General features: G+C 30.8%; 1 protein-coding gene across 1 annotated transcript; it reads right to left on the bottom strand.

Moving 5' to 3' along the window:
- Window positions 1-628: 628 nt before the first annotated feature.
- Window positions 629-21,856, bottom strand: LOC127720145 (early endosome antigen 1-like). Its single transcript, XM_052226609.1, has 16 exons — window positions 21,701-21,856; window positions 19,670-19,990; window positions 19,127-19,258; window positions 18,235-18,410; window positions 16,025-16,210; window positions 13,974-14,055; window positions 13,544-13,621; window positions 13,070-13,203; window positions 11,459-11,528; window positions 10,781-10,874; window positions 10,133-10,219; window positions 8,867-8,944; window positions 7,919-8,084; window positions 6,781-6,914; window positions 6,054-6,162; window positions 629-4,496 (listed from the first exon to the last, which is right to left on the bottom strand). The coding sequence occupies exons 2-16, from the start codon at window positions 19,981-19,983 to the stop codon at window positions 4,078-4,080; spliced, it is 2,259 nt and encodes a 752-aa protein (XP_052082569.1). The 5' UTR covers window positions 19,984-19,990; window positions 21,701-21,856; the 3' UTR covers window positions 629-4,077.
- Window positions 21,857-22,756: the final 900 nt, after the last annotated feature.

Here is a 22,756-nt window from a genome sequence, read left to right as displayed (position 1 = left end):
TATATCTTATTTGATTTGTTTTATTGTCCTGTTATCATTACTGAAGACCGCTTGTGTCTATCACTTACTTTTTTCAAGTTATAGTCATTAGAAAATTAAAAAAAAATAAAATCCCATAGGGTTATATAGTATACCCCTCCCTTCTTTAGGCCACTCAAAATATCCCTAAATAAAATTGAGAATGGAAATGGGGAATGTGTCAAAGAGACAACAACCCGACCACAGAACAGACAACAGCAGAAGGCCACCAACAGGTCTTCAATGCAGCGAGAAATTCCCGCACCCGGAGGCGTCCTTCAGCTGGCCCCTAAACAAATATATATACTAGTTCAGTGATAATGAACGCCATACTAAACTCCAAATTGTACACAAGAAACTAAAATTAAAAATAATACAAGACCTCAATGCACAAACGAAAGATTGATGGCTCCAAAAGACATGTTACTCTAACATTTTATGAAACCTTTATACTCTATCCGAGTTGTCTCATTGACGGTCCGAGTTGTATTCTTAGAAGGTCCGAGTGGACTCGGTCCGACTTGTCTCTGGGCCGAGTTGTCCTGCATTCAAAAAAAATATTAAAATATATCGACCAATCAACGTCGATTTCTGGTTCTATTTCATTTCATAAAATAACAACAACTTTATCTGGCAAGGTCAGTGAGACACGGAATAATATAATTAAAGAAAGGAATTTACATGTGCATACATTAAATTGAAATCAATTAAATAATCACAATCTTCTTAAGCAAAAAGAATATCATGATTAACAATATTTACTTATAATCGGGCTTTATATCATCAGAATCAATGTCTAACTTACGTTTCGTGTATCTTTTAAGTTAAAATTACCGCCAACTTAGACTAGTAGGTACATGTGATATAATTCTCAGCCACCAAACAATATTGCTGCGCCTTTTGCCATTTGGGAAATGTAAATGACTTGTAATTAGAGAATTTCGGCGATGAAATATTTCATACAATTGTTCTTTGACATCTTAGCCAAAAGCACAGGGGATAATAAACTACGTACGGATTTCTATTGAGCACTATTTCCTATGTGCAACTTCAAATATTTTACGTCGTTCGACGATCATTTAAGGTTATTCTGGTCATATTTTTTGTATTCCAGAATTAAAAGTATGAAAAAAGTGTCCAATAAGTTATAAATAACATATTAGCTTGCTAGTTAATAACAATGGCACTCTTTTCAGCATTCGTTCGGAAGAACACAAATCTAGGGTGCTAGCATTAGGCAGCTTAACTGCCTAAAAAATATATAGAATTTATTATGGGAGTTATAAGTTTATTACTGGTAGGAATTAACAAAAATATTGACAACTTTATATTGAATTTTGTCTAATTTATTCTATTTTAAGTAGCAGTTACAGGTATGTTTAAAGCCAACTAAGGTAATCAAACCCTGAAGTTGGCAATCAGGGATAAAAAGACAAATTGATGATTTTTCCTCTTATTTAACTACCTGTTAGACCCAGGGATGCTGTTAAATGTAGCTTACTGTAGCTTGCATAGACAGTGGGCCTAAGTGAACACATTGACCACAAAAGTTCTTTACAATAAACAATATCACAGTAGTGTTGGTGAATATCTTGATATGAGAAATACATTACCTTCTTAATAAGTAAGTAAAACATTTATCGGCAGGATACTTATTTCTTGTATTTTCAAAAAATATAATGGACAAATTATTTTTCACAATTTTTCATTTATTTTTTTTCAAAATCAAAAGACCTCTTATGTGACAAATAGCACTGTAATATTGCATTACCATTGTACATTTTATAATTTCTTCTTCAGAAACATTGTAACCTACCAAAAATTATTCTAACCACTTGACTAATTTAAAGTCACCAAAACCATGCCTTGGACAGTGGGATGATAAGTCTAATGTTCTGCATGAAATGAAATTGAAATACACTATAGCTAAAGCAACAATATAACATATATCATAAGGTATTTTTCCTAAATGCTCATAAAAAAATACCATACTGTGGATTCAATATTAATAGTGAGATACCAACTTTTTCATTGATTTCCAGGGTATAGGGAAACCAGGAATTTAACTGTTCAACAAAAATAAAATATCCAGAAAAATATAATGTTTCCTCAATCCACAATAATTAAAATCCAAACTAGAGGCTCTCAAGAGCCTGTGTCGATCACCTGTATCTACTGTGGCTTTGGAAATCATGTAAAATAAGGTTAAAATCATAATAAATAGTATTAGATACCCTAATAATAGTTGAGGCCAAGTTTGGTTTAATTCTGCCCAGTAGTTAAATTTAAAGCAGGTCATCCCTTTAAAGTCTTACAATAGTTACTGAAGACCCCTTATCATTATTTAAAATAGTTTTCAAGTTGTGACCATTTGAAATTGTTTTTTTACAATTTTCCCATAGACTTCTATAGTAAACCCCTATGTTCTATTTTTAGCCATGGCGGCCATGTGGGTTAGATGACATGGTTGTCCAATACTTTTTTCAATCAAGAAACGCTATTGAAAATTGTGGCTTAGTTTAATTCTATTTGGCCCAGTAGATTATTAAGTGGAGAAGATTTTTGTAAAAGATTACAAAAATTTACAAAAAATTGTGAAATATTGACTTTAAAGGGCAATAACTCCTTAAGGAGTCAATTGACAATTTTGATCATGTTTGACTTATTTGTAGAGCTTACTTTGCTGAACATTTTTGCTGTTTACAGTTTATCTCTATATATTATAATATTCAAGATAATAACCAAAAACTGCAAAATTTCCTTAATAAAACCAATTCAGGGGCAGCAACCCAACAACGGGTTGTCTGATTTGTCTGAGAATTTCAGGACAGATAGATCTTGGCCTGATGAACATTTTACCCCGTCAGATTTGCTCTTAATGCTTTTGTTTAGAGAAATAAGCCAAAAACTGCATTTAACCCCCATGTTCTATTTTTAGCCATGGTGGCCATCTTGGTTGATGGGCAGGGTCATCGGATATATTTTTTAAACTAGATACCCTAAGGATGATTAAGGCCAAGTTTGCTTTTATTTGGCCCAGTAGTTTCAGAGGAGAAGATTTTTGTAAAAGTTAACAGACAACGACAACAACGGATGCCAAGTGGTGAGAAAATCTCACTTGGCCCTTTTGGGCCAGGTGAGCTAAAAATATATGAATCCACAGTATGAACCATGTAAAAATTCAGTTACTCAAGAATGACTATAATTAGAAACAATATATAAATGGTTTACAATCATTACTTATTCTGACACAGATCTTATAACACTGAAGGTCAGGTTTTGATGACAGAGAAGTTTCATCCATAACATTCATGGCTGATATGGCAATAAACAGGAGCAATCTTAACAACACCAATAAATACATAAATTATAAAAGTAAATGCACAAATTCATCTTTATCACATTGAGTATAAAAAATATATATGCTAACACCAAATCAATGATTCATTCTTTCTTTTTTCTGGAAGACATTAATAGTTGAAAACCAGTTCTTAACTTACTTTTATTCAGTTATATTATTTTAAAAAAATGTAAAGAATGAGAATGATCAATAAAGCAAACAGTAAGGCTTTTACAACTGTAATTGTACATACATTCAAAAATTACGTATTTTAAGCTTTCAAAAGCTTTTTGAAACAATGTTCAAGTGTTTAAATGCCTCTAATGATTATTTTTTTTTACGACAAAAAATGATATTTTTGAGGACTAAAATTTCACTTTTGATTCAAATATAGATGTGACCTCAAGTGTCTTTATCTTAATTAAATTTATCAACAAAAGCTAAAATGGGTGGCTTTTAATCATTTTGGAGTGTGACACAGAGAACTTATATTTATTCAACATCTTACCTTTCAAATTAAGAAAAAAATCCAAAGAATGATAAACTGATCCAGTGTGGACTAACTTACAAATTTGACTAGCATAACTTGGCAATATTATAATAAATAAATTATACTTCACCCTCATATTTGTAAAAACTGCCTAAAAAATTCTGAGTAAAAGCACAATCTCTTATAAGGATTTCAATTAAAACACTGCTAGTAAAAATTGTATATAGTATCATGATTTTCTCCCTAAAATGTTTGCTATCCTTTTTCTAGTGTCTGCTATAGATCCTCCTTTCATTTTTCCTTGAGGCTTAGCAGGATCACCGCCATACGAAACAGAACTATGAGAACTGCTGACCGTTGCTGCACTGACTGTAGATATCTCTCTTGATTGTACTGGCGGTGTTTTCAGTGGGTTTAAACTTTTCGATGATGTGTAAGTCCCCTGTCTATTTAAATTTTTATTATTTAGTTTATTAAGATCATCATTAGAATGTTTCCTTGCACTGTTCAGATCACTGACAGAAGAGTTCCTAGCACTGTTCATGTTTTCTGTATTTGCTGTATTGTTGTTCACTGTACTGACAGATTTCAACGACATGTTACTGTCGGCAGTCGACTGTCGTGGATTACTGCCTCCGCTGTACCCACCTACAAAACATAATGCATCATTTGCTATATAAACACTGTGGAGGAATATGAAACATCCTAAAATGCCCAAGTTGTGTAAGATACTAAGGATTCATTATTATTAGTGGGATACCAAAGGAGAAGGTCCGGTAAGGGCTAGTTTTGGCCTAAAATTTGAAATACATCTGATGAAAGAGTTTTACCATTTTTTAAACACTTAAGTGTCTACTTCAATTAGTTTATGTAAAAGATTTGAACTGATTTGGTCATGAAGGACGCTCAAATTCAAACTTGAGTATGAAAAATCTATCAAATATGCCATAAAACGTCACATTTCAGATGGTTTTTGTCTAAAATGGAAGTGGCCGCATTCTTGTTCAGTCTCAACCTTTATATATATTATGTATTATCATCAAATACAACATATATGTAAATATTAAGACTGAACACAAATGCGGCCACTTCCATTTTAGACAAAAAATGTCTTAAAAGTAGCACAAATGTTAAAATTGTGAAGATTTCAGTAATATTGCATGAATTAATGATGCTAGTACCTGATGCATGTGCATTTCATTGTAAAAAAACAGCCCATATTTATAGAACAGAAGTATTCTTCTTTCCAATAAATAACTTAAAATTTACATTTCAACAAATTTGTAAAAATGCTATATTTTGGGGCCAAAAAGGTGTCTTACCGGACCTACTCCTTTTACTGATTTCATGGGTAAAGGTGAACCACGAATTCAAATGTTCAACAAAGTATAAATTTACTATAGGCTTTTATGCACACAATCATGAAATTAAAAATCCACGAAAATACATTTTTTCATCCATCCATGAAAATAAATGAATCCGCAGTAGTTATCTCCCACAGCTAAACCAGTGAATGCTTGATGTTCTCTTAATCGCTATTACTAACCTTACTAACCATCTAAAAATTAGAATGTGTTGCTTATATAAATATAGTAAGGATATAATATGATTGCCAATGAGACAACTATACACCAGAGACCAAATGACAAGTTTGTGACCAACTACTCTGGTATCAGTATTAATACAAACATTCAGTTTTATAGATCATTTTTTTCAACAAAACACTCCATTTAAATATTTTTAAAATGCAATTAGTACAACCAGTATAAGTTCATTTGAAAATATGTTCTTCCTTTTCTCTGTGCCATGGATATACTTGGACAGTTCTGACTACACTGTAAGCTATTTTATGTACTTTTTTATGATTTCTTCTTAGTCTCAATCTCAAGAGACCACATAAAAAGAGAAACTACAGACATGAAAGAAAATTTCTATGACTAAACTTCTTTCTTAACAATGATAAAAGAATACAAAATGACAGTTTAAACTTTAATCATTCTTTCTCAGGTCAAATGTCAATGATGAAATTGTTAATTTAAATAAAGTTATTTATTTTTGCCAAATATTTACTGCATATAAATAAATATTTACTTTGAATCTCTAAATCTGAACATTCAATATTAGTTTAACTTCAGTCTCTCGACATGTGTTGATAAAACAAGCAATATGTTATTTTTTGCAAGTGCCAAATTTTATTTAGGGTACCTGGAGGTTTCTTTAGTTTCAGAAGTTCTGTCCTGGCAGTACTCAGTGCCTCTGTCAACTCAAACCTTTCCTCTACTTCCCTTTGTACTGTTTCTTGTAAAAACTTCACCTGTAAAAGCAAAACTCTATTTGCATCTGATTTTGTCATGTAATTCATATTATTTTCTTACAACAGAGTGATAAGGGGGTTTAAATGGATAACGACTGAAGATTATATTGCTACCAAAGTAACAGCTGCTGTTGGTTTGTATCTGTCATATTTGTTTTTTCGTTGTTTAATCATATATCAGGATTTTCCATTTTCTTGTTTGAATCATTTTACATCTCTTCGTGTAAGGGCCCTTTGTGGCTTGCTTAACTGTATGGGTTTTGCTCATTATCAAAGGGCTTTGGGTCAGGTGAGCTAAAAATTGGACATTAATTGATGCAATTCCTCCAAAAGTTGTAATAAAGTACTACTAGCACATTGAATATTCTAGTTTTGATTATATCAATACCCATACTGTTGCATTTCTACATTAATTTCTGAATCCACAGTGTATGTATTTTCTCAACAATTACTGGCCATATATAAGAGAAAGAAATATTATCATAATACCAAGACACACTTTATCTGAAAACATAAGTTTAAGGTGAGAACTGTTTGCATTTGGAGGTTAATCTGATAAATGAATTTCACAGGAGGCTCTTGTATTGTATATGTTGCTATCTGTTTCATTTAAGATACCTCATCTTTTGTTGTCTTCAATAAATCAGACTTTTTAGTAAGTTCCTCTCTAGCTTCCTCTAACTCCTCATGGGTTTCTTTAAGCTGTATTTTCAGTTCAGCCATCTTTTCATCACTACCATGATCTAACCGAGCTAAAATTGAAATAAAATAATATTTTGTTTTAATCAAATACAACACCAACACCAACAAAAAATATAAAAATAAGAAGAAGGAAATGAAAATTGTGAAACAATTCAAACGAGAAAATTAATGACTTAATTCATAACCATCCAATTATATAGGTCATGGTATGGCTTTCAATACTTTTTTTTAGTCTCACCTCTTTTAAAACATAATACAAAATAAAATTAAATAAAAAATTCATTTATTAAAGGGCCAATCTAAATATAGTTGTCACAAATGTATATACACTTTATTTCTATTCTTCTGGCAGTAAATTATGTGCTTTGGCTGGATTGTGAAACATTGTAAATTAACAGCCTTACAAGATTCTCAAGACAAATGGTCACTGGGATACATGTTTGACTTGTTTTTAGTATTATACTTTCTCAGTGAAAAATATTGCATTTTAAATTTCTTGAGTAATAATAGTAAAAACACTCCATACAATGTATGATTACATGTTGTATCAGGATAGCCTATTATATAAAAGGTCTTCAGAACAAGTGCATTGTACAATGTATATATGACTAAAGCCAATAATGTAGGCCAGAAGTCAATGAAATGTCATGACAGCCTTCTGATGACAATTACAGATTACAATCATAAAAACTTGTTATATATATGTATTTTATATTTTTCTTATTAGTTATTGATACTCAACACAGAGCTGAAATAATATATCATAGGTTCATATATGGAAGAAGAAAAAATGTGTGCGTCTTATTTTTGTTATTTTTTTAATTACACATTTCAATGCTAAAAGTGTAAACTTACTGACAGAAAACTCATAATTCCTTGACATTGCATTGTCTTTCTTGGGTAATTGCAAATAATAAACTTAGCTATTAAACATCCTTAATGTAAGTATCAAGTTTTAAAGCGGACCTGAAAATATCCCCATATAAGGTATAATTTCAGTGTAGTTGCCAAAAATATATGTAGCAAGAAGTAGAACTTAAACATATAGGTTTACCTAATCTATCTTCTAGGTCTCGAATAATTGATTTTAGACTTTCAATTTCTCTTCTCAAAGATTCTTCTGTCTCCTTAGCTCTTGTTTTATTATCTGCTAAGAGTTTCTGTAGATCCCTGATCTCAGCTTTGTACCTATTTTCCACATCATTAAGCTGTGATTTTAACTTAAAATAAAATGTGAATAGTGAACTCATGCAGACATTTGTGAATATACAAGTGAAAGTGAAATATACCCACTGGTTAATTCTGCTCTAGTTTTACAAGAAACAAGAATGTGTCCATAGTACACAGATGCCCCACTCGCACTATCATTTTCTATGTTCAGATGACTGTGAAATTGGGGTCAAAACTCTAATTTGGCATTAAAATTAGAAAGATCATATCATAGGGAACATATGAACTTAGTTTCAAGTTGATTGTACTTCAACTTCATAAAAAAACTACCTTGTCCAAAAACTTTAACCTCAAGCGGGACAGACAGACGAACGAACGGACTAACGAACGGACAGACGAACGACCGGACGCACAGACCAAAAAACATAATGCCCCTCTACTATGGTAAGTGGGGCATAAAAATCCCATGGTGAAAAGAATCATGGAAAGAAGTTAACAAAGGTATAATGATATAAAATGATAACAAAGTAAAAACTCTCATAAAGGTGAGCTAAACTAGTCTTACTGCAATCGATTCTGTTTTGTTAACCCTATACAATTGTGCAAAGAAATTTGTGAAAAGACCTACATGCAGCATAAATTGATCAATGAAAAAATAAATATATATATATATATATATATATATATATATATATGTAGACAAACAGTTCACATGCAAATTATTACACCTAACTATTACATATCTGTTTACTTATTTAGTCTGTTGAAATCTTTTTATACTATTCAATTAATGAATAATTATTCACTATATACATATTGGGTAAATCCTTACCATTGATTCCTGGTTTTTAGTAGAACCTTGATATTTTTCTAATAATTCTTGATATTTCTGTTTCTCTATCTGCATTTCCTGTAACAAAGCATTTATATTTATATAAATAATATGAGGAATTTCTACCTAAAATAAGTTTATACTCTTATATTCACTATTGATAAAAAAAAATTCTATTTCATACATTAGATTACAGATGTAAAAAGTTCAAAAGTTCATATCAGACCTGTTCTAAAGAAAGTATTTTAGTCCAACAAACACACAAGACAAATGAATGGAAAACAAATGTGATTATTTTGTAAACACCTTTTTAAAAATTAACCTAAATTGAAAAAAACTCAATTCTTTTCAAAAACAACTTCTGAAACCCATTCTTTAAAGCTAAAATCTAAATTCAATTCAGATAACAAAAAATGTATATTTTTTAGAATTAGCATTTCATTTAAAGGCAAGCTCCAGGTAATTTATAAATTGATGCTTACTATCCACCAAAATATATTACAGCCATTTTTAGAGCAATAACATTCTGATGAGATATAAATATACCCTGCTTTGTACAAGACCAAAACACTAAGTCAGGTTTTTGACATGGAGGCTCACAAAGTAACAGTCCTCAGGAAGACATTTAACCCTACTCAGACACTTTATTCTTACTCAAGCTCACTCTGAGCCGTCGAATCTTTGCTCTTATTCCTAAATACCTTGTGCTTGGAGAAAAGAAGCAATTAATTTTGAAGCCTTTGATTTGACAAAGCAGGTTTTACACCCACAACCTTCCCAACTTTAGGTAAGAATGTTTTCACAATACCAAATAGGTAGTTTGTTCCAGATGACAAATCTATTGAAAGTGAGGGTAAAATTCATTTACTATGGAGTTATTTAAAAGAAATTCTGTATAAACTGTAGGATGCCTGAAGAAGTTTAATTAGGAAACTTTCAGTGCATACAACAATTAAAATTTTCTGCTGACCTTTAAAAGTAAGACATTTTCAACTGTCTTAAACTTTTCCTTCATAACTGTAAATTCAGAAATTATTGCAAGGTTTTTAATAATGCGAATAATATGACTGGGTGAGTATCAATATAATAAGAGCTCACATTCTAAATTTGATACATATCTCCATATAATAAGAGCTCACATTCTAAATTTGATACATATCTCCCATTTTTGTCCATTCATCAAAAATCATAATAATAAATGCACCCAATAATTTCTGAATTTACAGTGAGTATCATATGAAGATCAGTTGTATGAAAAGTTCTCACCATGACAAAGTTTTCTACTAGGCTGTCTTCTAAAGCTTTCAAAGCTGTTTGATGTTTCTCTCTCTCTTTCCTCAAAGCTTCCTCTAACTGAAATATAAAAAACAAAATGTAACAGAATAAAATGACATGTTTACTTATTTCAATCCTGACTTTTACACACTTTTAAAATATGCTTAATAATCTCATGGTTATACACAAATTATGGAAATTATGAAGAAAAAATTTGAAAGGAAGTATGCAAGTTGACTTCTCATTTCCCTAGTAATAAAAGTTACTGACTGGGTTCTAGGACAAGTCATTTTGTGAAATCTGATGCATGAAGTTCCAGGAAGCATTTAAATGTATGGCACAGAATTCAGCGTCTATCAAAAAACCTTGATTATCAGCAAACATAACTAAAACATTTTGGAGAATAAAAAAAACAAAAAGTCAGATTTATTTAAGGAGGTGCAACCTTAGGTTTAGGTCTGGTTTAAAATAATAATAATTATCATTAATTTATCATTATTATTGTTATATTTTGGTCAAACAGGCACTCCTTTCTGTTTTGTATATAATGAGTGATCAGAGTGTAATAAGTGGAGCACAATTAAACACAAAAATTACAAAATATTGAAGTATAAACAAAGTTAAAATATACAAACATACCTTTTCTGGCCATTTATCTGCCTCAAATAGTTTATTTTGGAAACTTTGTCTAAGCTGTTCTATTCTGTTCTGATGGGAGGTTATCATCACTTCTCTGTACAGAACAAAAATGTATTTAACTTTTAGCAAGGGTATTTAGAAAGCACAGGTTGGTTACTCTCTGAAATTATTATATCTGGTAACTTTTTTTGACACAGTAAACTTTGTGTGACCTATGCTGAACTATTTTAAGTACAAATCTCTGAATAAGATACATATAAAGAAAAGAACAAAAAGGGAGTAAGGACTTGAGACTAGTACAGCCTTTACATTTTAGGAACTGTCAACAATGAAGAGGGTGTCCTGATCTTTTAGTTTTGTTGTACTTGTTTATGTACCTCCAACAATTAAAAGAACTAAGAACAGAAATAAAAGCTCTTTTCTTTAAACTCATGTACAGTGTATATACCAGTAATTATCTCAGTATTTTCCCTGATGTGCATCAAGCTGTGAGTAAGGATTGTGTAAAAATGATTGTATAACAGATTTGAAAGAGGTAGAGGGCACTTTCATTTATTCAACCATGCGATCTCCCTTTTTTATATAAAATATTAACTGGTTATTTTTCTCTCATTGTTCTTAACAGTGATTTTCTATTCATTCCTAGGCTGCCACCTCTACCTTTGCTAGATATCTTACCTCTCAGATTTTAATTGTTCTATCTCTGCTTTTGCTTTGTTCAATACATCTTTAAGTTCTCTACTTTCAGCTAAAAAGTGCATAACATAAATTCACACACATATATATATATATATATATGTCTACGTTAAAGACAAGGAAAAAAGTGCATAACATAAATTCACACACATATATATATATATATGTCTACGTTAAAGACAAGGAAGTAAAACAATTATTTTCAGTAACTTCATTAAGGATGTTCGCTTCTCTTGTTTTTGAATTTTTGCCAGATATTCGGAATCCTCTGGTTTTATCCATGTAGTGTCATTAAAACATTTTGCCCACTAACCCCTACTTTTCTTTTCATAATATTATTACACATAGTTTAAAAAGCCATATTTGAAAATCTTATATATCCTTGTTATTTTTTCATAGTTTTTGAAAGTAAAAAGGTGTCAATGTTAAAAATATGAAAAATCTAGAGAGAATCATTTCCCGCCAAATTTTTAATGGCTTATATCTCGAAAGCAAGCACATGTCTGCTCTATGGTTGGGTCGTTGTCTCTTTGACACATTCCCCATTTCCATTCTCAATTTTACATGGACCCTTTTATTTATTTCTGCAATTTTTTTTTATTTATTTATATCATATTAATTTATAAAAGTCTTTTAAAAAGCTTGTTACTTTGAAACAGAGTAGCGAACATGCATAATACAATGAATTTGAAGTTGAAAGATGACCCTTCCTTTCAAGAAATAAGCGAAAAAAGTTACCACTTAGATTTTAACGTAAATTTTAATTTGAAGAATATCAGCTGCTTGTCACAAAATAATTCCTTGGTATGTCAAACTTATAATGTATAAAACTTCATGTTGTGTTTAGAAGCTGATATTTTGTAATATCGATAGAAAAAAAAATCTTATCTTATTTTAATAGCATTATAATAGGTTTTATCATATTATTGTGAGTGCTTTCAATTTAAGCTTCAAAGCTTTTCTGTTTTTCAAGCTTTCCAAAAGTAGATAGGATAATTTTTAGTTAAACTAACTGAATTTGACTTTAAATACTTCGAATTCCTTAATGTTTATAGGATACCAATTTTTGTGGATTTAGTAGTTAGTGGAAAACAACGAATTTAAATAATTCAATGAAATACAAATTTTTAACTTCTTTGATATGAGCAAATGATGAAATGAAAAAATTAAGAAACTTCCAATTGCATTTTTTTCTCGAACCACAAAAATTGATACAAAAAATTATTCACAGTATTTGATGTAAGGACAAATATTATGGCATCAGATTAGCTTTAATAATTTTCAGTCAAACAATTTGGACATCACAAAGTCATGAGACTGGACTTACTCCTGAGATAAATCTAATGAAAATATGTGTCTGTTATTTACAAGACATGATATCATACCAATACATACATGTATGTGCAAATATGTTGGTTTATTTGGAATTTGGTGTTAATATCAGATCTTTTGTTTTCTTTGTAACTTTCGTTTTACAATTAGACTCAAGAGAATTAAGGTATATTTTTGTGAATTGTAGTGTTGGGCTGCTGGCTCTATAAAATATCATCATCCATTTAATTGATATGTAGTCATATTTCTACCAGTACTTACTGACAGTAAAAGTAGCTTTCCTGTGGATTTCTTCCTCTTTTCTCTGTTGTTCATGAAGTCGGTTTTCTAAGTTTTTATAATCTTTTAAAACAGATGCAAATTCTGCTTGTTTCTTCCCTAGTTCATTCTGTAATCTATAATTATAAAGTGTTAGCTACATGTAAATGCATATAATTTTGATCTGTATATCTGTTTGTAGAATTCAAAAAATTGAAAACAAAATAAAACACCAATTATTTTACATAGAACATTTCATTTCATTGTCAATTGTTTATTCGCTTGTTTAAAAGTTGTTAATTCCATTTTGTAATTTTTTTTTAAGACAGATTTATTGCTGCAGAAAGCAAGAGAGCTTGGGAATCAATATAAATAATATCAGCATTATATTATACTTTTTTCCTATAAAAATTTATTTAGGAATTTTTCATATCATGATTACACTATCAGCTATAATTAATATATTATAATACTTACTTTTGTATTGTCATTTCAGAGTTTTGTTCCTTCCGTCTGAACTGTGCTGTTTGTTCTTCCATGTCCTGATTTTTATTCCTGAAAAGAAAATAACAATAATGAGAAAAATTGCATTCAATTAAAAAAACTATTCAGTCTTTAAATGAAATGTCTTTTTTTTAAATACAATGCATTTCTATCAATTTCATTGCCTTCTTGTCAGAAAAAATAATGCACTTAAGCACACTATGCTTATAATTGAAAAACAATTTTTAGGTTACGTCAGATACATGGATAAATGCATGATAACAAAGCTGCTGGTAGGATCTTTCAGTGGATACCATAGTTACAAGAGTTGTCTGTTAAGCATACTGGACAAAAGCAAAATCCCCATGTCTGAGATTTCTGGTTTGTAACTTTTCCCATCTATTTTTGTTACTTTAATATTTACCTTAACTGATCTTTGAACTGTTGAGATTCCATTGTTAAACTTCTACATTTAGATACTGCCTCGTCCAATTCGTGTTGTAAATCTGTTGAACAAAACATTTTATACCTTTATATACAATGATGAATTTCTGTATAATGTAGATTGCAAAATTTGATTATCAGACTATGGATTGGTACATTAATTCTATGAAGAAACATAGACTGAGAAGTAAAATAACTTGAATATATTACATGATAAAGAAACAAATATTGCAAACCTGCTTTAAATCACTTATATATAACTGCAGATTATGAATGAGATATATATTCAGGCCAAATAAAAAAAAATGTGATAAGGGTTTTCTCATTTGGTGAAGTATGGTAAGTTGGTCAAAACATTTTTAATTTTGTTCATTTTTTTTACCTTGAATATATGGGACCCACTACAATTCAGTCACTGTTCATTTATGGTAAGCATTTTGAGGTATAAATAGAAAGAAAGGTAGGGAGACCTTTAAGACAAGTATTTATATTTTGGCCTTACCAACAGACATGTGAAAATACAGAACTTTAACCAATATACTTCTGTGTGATCTATATAAACACATAATGAAACGGTATTAACATTGAAATATTAGGATATACATGTAACAAGGAATTAAAGAATTGATGTCATTTACTGCTCTAAGTAAATAAGTTGTAATAAACTAATCCACAAAATTATAAACTGTTAACACAGAGATATGTCTCGCCTATTTGTCATTTTGATAATGCAAATGCTGAAATTAAAATAGCAATACTTTAACATGTAAGTAATGCAAATATTCAAAGTCAATGAACCATGACTGAAGGTACAGGGCTAAACAATCTCCATGGAAATGAGATGTGCCAATGCTAATACAACTGCATACCAAATACCATTGACTTTTCATAAGTCATTCCCTTTAAACAAACTTAAACACAAACATTAACTTGTAAAATATGTAAAAGTTTCGAAGTCAATGAACCATTATGAGGAGGTGGGGTTATATAATCTCCATGGAAATGAAACTTGCAAATTCCAATACATTTGCATACCCATACCAAATATCATTGACTTAACATTAGTGGTTCATCTTAAACTGACCTAATCACAAAATAATACATGTAAACTAAGCAAAAGTGTAAAGTCAATAGACCATGACTGAGGGGTAAGGACCAAATATTCTCCACGGAAATGAGATGTGCTAATGCTTATACAACTGCATACCAACTATCATTGACTTACCACTAACAGTTCCCCTTAAACTAACCTAATCACAAACTAGTACATGAAAACCAAGCAAACATTTCAAAGTCAATAGACCATGACTGAGGGGATGGGGCCAAATAATCTCCATGGAAATGAGATATGCTAATGCTTATATAACTGTATACCAAATTTCATTGACCTACCACTAGTGGTTCCACATAAACTGACCTAATCACAAACTAATACATGTAAACTAAGCAAAGTTTCAAAGTCAATAGACCATGACTGAGGGGGCGGGGCCAAATAATCTCCATGGTAATGAGATGTGCCAATGCTAATACAACTGCATACCAAATATCATTGACCTACCACTAGTGGTTCACCATAAACTAGACATAATCACAAACTAATACATTGTTGCAGCCACCAAAAACAGCATACCTATGTCTCGATATGTGGCGATCTCAAAAATGAGATTCTTTTCTGCAGTTCCATCATTTCAGTATAGAAATTTTACACTGTAAATGCTTTCAAAATTTAACATATGACAGATTTGTATTAACCTAAATAATTCAGTTGTTCTTTTACTTTGATCTACGATAGCTACATTAAGGCCTGAATGCCTAGTCAATGAAAAATAGTCAATCATTCAGAATAAGCTCAGGGATTACCTATCTTATTAAATTGAGCTGACTGCTGTTTGGTCCTCTTTCCCACAGGGCATCAAACAAAATCAAGGATTCATGGTGCTTTTAGGGACATTCAGGCACTCGCAAGTGGGAGAGATCTATTACATGGAGGGACTGAATTATTTGGGTTAGGTGTGAATCTACATGTGTTACCTCTTGTTTTTGTTTCTATATTGGATAACTGTTGCTGTAGTTTGTTGTTTTCATCCACCAATATTGAAAGTTGCTGTAAATCTTGTTCTTGACCTTTAACCTTTTCCTTCATTGCTACACTTGTCAACAGCGCCTCACCCTTTTCAGTTTCCAATGAACTTATCTTTTCCTGTAGTTTCATCTTTTCTAAAGGAAAAAACACACAACAATCAACAATTAAATGGAGTTATCTCCCACTGAATGTTTTGTTTGGGTGAAGAAAGTTCATAAAAGAAATAAGAAAAAATACTGGTACTTTAATGTATTCATAAATCAACATTCTTAAATCTGATTCAAAAATATATTCGGAAATAGAATTGAAATGGAAAACATAGTTTTCTGACTGTCACATATTTCAATTGTCTTCAAATTCATACTTCCTCAATATATGATAACCATTTACTCCCAGATATGGAATATCAATAAGGATACCATAACAAAGAAGTCTTGGGGTTGCTGTCAGATTGAGTTCCTACATGTAATATTTACAAAACATTCAATGTAGATTCATATTTACATTATTATTATAACATAAAATTTTACATAGTAGTTCTTAGATGTAATTATATAATATAAGCTTGTCAATAGATCTTTTTCATATTACCGACTTTTGACTCTGGAGTTTATATTTTTCAACAGGTTACCTACTCTGTGGTAAGACATCCTGGTATCAGTCAAGTAAGAGCAACATAAAAAAGTAAAATCAAGCTTTTAATCGACACAATTTAAGGGGAAAATTAACTGCTTTATATTTTCTTAACACGATAAAATCATCAAATAACAGAAAACTTTCCCCTCAAATTGCACGGATTATGTGTTTGATTTTTCTTCTTTTGGTCGCTCTTACTTGACTGAGTACCAGGATGTCTAACCACAGAAAAAGTAACCTGTCGAAAAATTATATAATCCGGAGTCAAGAGTCGGTAATATGAAAATAGTCTATTTAGAGTGAAGTTAACAGAAAATTATACATAGTAGTTATTACATGTAACCTAATCAATTCAGAGCGAATTTAAGCTCTTAACATGACAAATGGGCTCTTAAACAGCATACAAAGAAACTTCAAACATACTTGGCTTATAATTTGGTACAACAGACCCTTTATTTCATCTACAGAAAGGCTCAGCAATGGTGTTAAATAAAACATATAGAGACCCAAATAGTTACAAAGTTGAAGAGAATTGAAAACAAAACAAAACAAGAATGTGTCCATAGTACACAGATGCCCCACTCGCACTATCTTTTTCTATGTTCAGCGGACCGTGAAATTGGGGTCAAAAGTCTAATTTGGCATTAAAATTAGAAAGATCATATCATAGGGAACATATGAACTAAGTTTCAAGTAGATTGGACTTCAACTTTAGCAAAAACTACCTTGACCAAAAACTATAACCTGAAGCAGGATAGATGGACGAACGGATGGATGGACTAACAGACGCACAGACCGAAAAACATAAAGCCCCTCTACTATTGTAGGTGGGGCATAAATATTGACAAGAATCACATTTTCCGAATGCTTTTTTACAGCTGAGGGATTATTCTGATGATGACAGGACTCACTCATCCCGTGTAATGGGGATATGTCCCGCGGACACACAGATTTATGAAATGGTGTCCTGTGTAATGGGGATGTGTCCCGCGGACACACAGATTTATGAAATGGTGTATCTAGATAAAAAATCATGCATCCAGAATCAGTGTATGCACCTTAACGAGAACTGAATATAGTATGCCAGACTCTATAATGAGCTTTTATCTGTGTCCGCACTGTCTGTACCACCCTGCTCAGCTCTTCATAAAATTGCATATCATTGCTTTGTGATATCAATTACGTTAATCTGACCCCAATATCTTTGACCTGGACATATCAACAATGTCATAATAAATGGACCTACGTTATTAAGTTTGACCCGAACTTATCAAATCATCTTCCGGTTTGCTGGTGAAACAAAGAAAAACAAATGTTTCTATCATGCAAAATACACGAATACAATCCGATAAAACGATTATCAGATTTTCATCATATTTATATTGTAAAATATCAGCTGCTCGACACAATATGAAGCCTTTTTGAACTCGTTCGCTGTGCTTACTCATCAAAAAGTTAATATTTTACAATATCAATATGCAGACTACCTGATAATCGGTACATAGAGATCAATAATATATACCATTATCTCTTTGTTGACAAATCTGTTTCAGATCAGAAAACATTAACATCATTTCTTCCTTTATCTTTTTATTTCTTTCTTCTACAAACTGATGGACACTTGTGACTTCTGTCTTTTGTTCTTGTATCTTCTTTCTTATCAGTGGCAGCTGCTTGTCAAATATTACATTTCTTGATCTGAAATACAAACATTATGAATATGAAAAATTAAATTACAATTATCAGTCATTAATATGTAAAATTTCAAATTTAACACTTAGACATAATTATGTCAGCAAGATATCATATATATATATATGAAGGAGCATGTTTTGAAAAGTTTTAAACCAAATAATTATTTCACCCTTATTAGCCCTAATTTCAAGCCTTGCACAATTTATCTATTAGGATATTTTTTAAATCATTTTCGGAAGTGTTAAGCTGCCCATAGAAATTGATGAAAGTTTTTTCCAAATGGACAATTTGGTCATTTCTAATGATACTCAGGAATTATCCAGTTTTACATTGATATGTATGACAATAATTCAAAAATTTAAAGATCACAAAATTTCCACCATTTAAATCAAATTTTCAAATGAATTTTTATTCTACTGAAATACAACTACAATCTACATTCAGTCATTTTCATTATCTATTGCATACATCTGAAACTTATTTTGAAAAAAAGATACTAATTTTTTTCAACTTATCAATCCTTTTTCATTTTACTTTGTTTAAAATATATAGATACATGTACATTGAGAACTTTTTATAGATGACCATGATTTTGTTCTTTTTGTATGCTAAGTTAGTGTTCTATTCATTTGTTGTTTTATGCTAAGTTAAGTGTTCTATTTATTTTTTTGTTTCATGCTAAGTATGTCTTCTATGAATTTGTTGTTTCAAAGTCTTACTTGAGTTTCTGTTGTAAATCATCTTTCACTTTTGTTGTGTTCTCTAGATTCTTCACTAATTCATGGTTATGATTTTGTAACTTAATTGTCATATTTGATTCATTCTCTAAACTCTCTTGTAATGTTGTTATCCTACAAAAAATAAACGAATTAGATATTTACTGACTGCAGGATGTAGCTAATTATATCAACTTGAACTGCAGCAGATTTTTTTTGCAGGTGTAAAATATTGTCGCTACAAAGGTAAAAGGAATATAAAATTTAATTTAAGCATATATGAAAATGAAAAAAATAGATTTAATCTGTGCATTATTCAGGAATTTATTGGAACAATAATTTTCTTTCCAAGAAGTATGGAACTTGTTTTTCTGAGCCTTCTGACAAAATGAAAGAAGGTGTTTCAATTTCTTTAGCTCTAATTTAAAACAAAATTATCTGCATGTGCATCACTAACAAGTTGAAAGTTAATTTGTCAATCAATCTCAAAAAGGAAATGCAGTAATATAATTGAATACTAAAAAAGATAACACAAGTAAAACCTACATTAAACTTTTATCGCTAATAATATTTTGAAGATCAGCAATTTCTGACTTTAATTGAGTAACTTTTTCTTTAAGTTGATTTTCCCTGACTTCACATCCCTTCAAATGTTCCAGTTCCTTTTCTGTAGCTTTCAGTTTCTCCTCTAACTTTTTAATCTCATTATGTATGAGGTAACTAACACCACAGTATTTACATACAGTCTCGTCTCTCTCCATTTTGTTGATCTCTTCAGGAAGAGGATACTGTGGGCTATAGTGTTCAAACATCTCCTGGTTGTTGATTTGTTTCTCTGACATGTTTACATCTGTTTTCATTCCGTTTCTGTTAAATATATTTCAAATCATATGTCTTATTTTTTTTCCTTATTATGTTTGTTTTTATATTCAACCCCAATCTAATTAGTTTGTATACATGTCTATTATCCTCTAATGATCACAAATTAGAATATATCTTTTAATCATACTTTCAAATCAACATATCTATTTTTTTTTCATTTTATATGATCAGAAACAAATATTATAAAAATTGTTCTTACATGAGCCACTCCATGGTGCCACATGTAGAGCAGGATCTGCTTACCCTTCCTGAGCACACGAGATCACTCCTAGTTTTGTGTAAAAGGTGTTTGTGTTGCTCTTGCTTTAGTTTTAAGTGTTATTGTTTGTGCTTTTTAATTTTTCAATGTCTATGTTGTTAATATCCGTAACAGTCTCGTCTATCTCTTGTCATGAAAAATGTGTTTCTTTTTAAAATTTTCATAGTTGGTAAACTTTCAGGGTTAGAACATTTACTTGGGTAACACGAATGACCGAATAACACCGTTATTATCCAAATAACACTTGTAATGACCGAATAACACTTGAAATTTTAATATTAGCACATATTGGTGACATTTAAACATTGATTATTAAATAATATTATATTATAAGTGTATTTCATAACTTAAAAATGATATATGTGATTTTCATTTGACGTTTGCTCACACCACAGAACACATTCTCTCAGTTTGCATTTACAAATTCTTAAAAATGATATATGTGATTTTCATATGACGTTTGCTCACACCACAGAACACATTCTCTCAGTTTGCATTTACAAATTCTTAAATATGTCATGATTTTAACTGAATTTCAGTCCTATAAAACAATTCAAAATTAAAAAGCCAGAAATAGACCAGCTGATACAAAAGGAGACATGACCAATAATAGAATCATTGTTTAAATACACAATGCAGTTTCTTTTTTTTCACGATCTTAACTGAAAGTTGCGTAATTACAGACCAATCAATCGATTCAAATAACCCTTTCTTCCCTTTGGTGTTAGTTTCAATTTCTGCTGCTTTAGGTAATAAATTATATATTATTTAATAATCAATCTTTAAATGTCACCAATATGTGCTAGTATTAAAATTTCAAGTGTTTTTCGGTCATTACAAGTGTTACAAATGCATTTGGATAATAAAGGTGTTATTCAGTCATTCAAGGTACCGCATTTACTTTACTAATGGTTTATTAGTTTGGCGATATCTTAGAGTTAGATAAAAGTCAATTACCAATCCGCTATTGTGTGATGCCTATTCACTAGATATTACTAATTAACGTAAATCATCGGAATAACAGGACGGGTGTCGTATGTGAAGCAGGATCTGCAAACCCGTCCAGAGCACCTGAGAGTTGGTAAAAATGGGGTACAACTTTGCAAAGGTACGAGTTGACATGGATAAAACTTTACATAGTTAATGAGTTATTTTATCATTTCATTGTGTTATTATATTACTTAGTCTTTAGCCAGTTTAGGGGTTTTCCTAAGGGGTTGGTGGTCTTGTTTTAATAATATGGTAACTGAAATGTCTGCCATCAGGAATGCATTAGAATACTTTTGAAGTAATGATTCCAGAGTCTATAGTATCCAATTCAAATAATTCTGATTACATGTTAATTTTATACTGATAAATTCAGATTCGCATTGCCAATGCCATTGTAAACTCGAACATGTCGAAGCAATCTAGAGTTTATTGTTTGGTTGACCTACTCTTGTGTTACTCTGGTGGACTGGAACTTGTTTTATATTGTTTGAATAAGTCATTTGCATATTTCATAAGGAATTGTGGTTTTAGCATCTACATTTCATGCATTTTCTTGTTTTGACTCCATTTTGAAACCAATGAAAACATTCACATCCGGGTAACTTGACCACTGTGCAACAAGTCAATGTCGGAATAAGAATGAAAATATTCCGGAAAAATGTATAATCATGGCAGCAGCCTTTATATCAATAATATAATCCAAAAAGATATTTAGATGAGATTGGAATTATTTAGATTTACAAACCTTAAAAGTGAGCAACCCTTTCCAGTCACAGGCGATAGGGGAATATACGGGCCCTTTTTTTCTAAACTATTTTTCATGATTGTTGTCACACTCTATAATATTTCAAGTTAACTTATTTTCACTTATTTAATGTGTCCTGATCTTTTCCATACGATATTTACACATGTTACAATAGTTTATAATTATGTAAGAATTTAAAATGAGAATTGACAATGTTGCCTCCCGAAACATACTACCACCAAACACCAAACTGATGACGAGAAAGACCATTTGCATTGAGCTTTCTGTATAGGATCATACAATCCATTTTTAAGGGACTGTTATAAAAGGAGATATTGATTAAATTCTTGAAGAAAGCACGTCCAAAGAGAGCAATTGCTGCCAACAAATTTGACTATAACAATATGTATAGTGGAAAAATACGTGAAAAACAATAGAAAGTGATTTCACATTCCAGATAGCAAAACATTACAATATTCGAAAACTCATTATTCGTAAATGCATATTCGTGTGGAAATTGTTCTTTTAAGCAAACACCAATGTTCATTGTGTATCCATTTCTCATAGAAAGTAACTTTTAAAAATTACAAGATTAGTTTGTTACATAACCTTGACTAAGCCGTAATGTGGTGGTCAGTATATGTAAATATATGTGTAGGAGAAACCAAACGAGAATTGTACAAACATTCAGTAGAACTGTTTCTTTGGATTTAAAAACACACACTTCCTTTGGGAAAAGCTGCATATGTTGTATTAT

Source organism: Mytilus californianus, unplaced genomic scaffold (genome assembly GCF_021869535.1).
Source record: "Mytilus californianus isolate M0D057914Y unplaced genomic scaffold, xbMytCali1.0.p SCAF_11, whole genome shotgun sequence".
Classification (NCBI taxonomy): Eukaryota; Metazoa; Mollusca; class Bivalvia; order Mytilida; family Mytilidae; genus Mytilus; species Mytilus californianus.
This window is presented reverse-complemented; position numbering and strand designations above follow the sequence as displayed.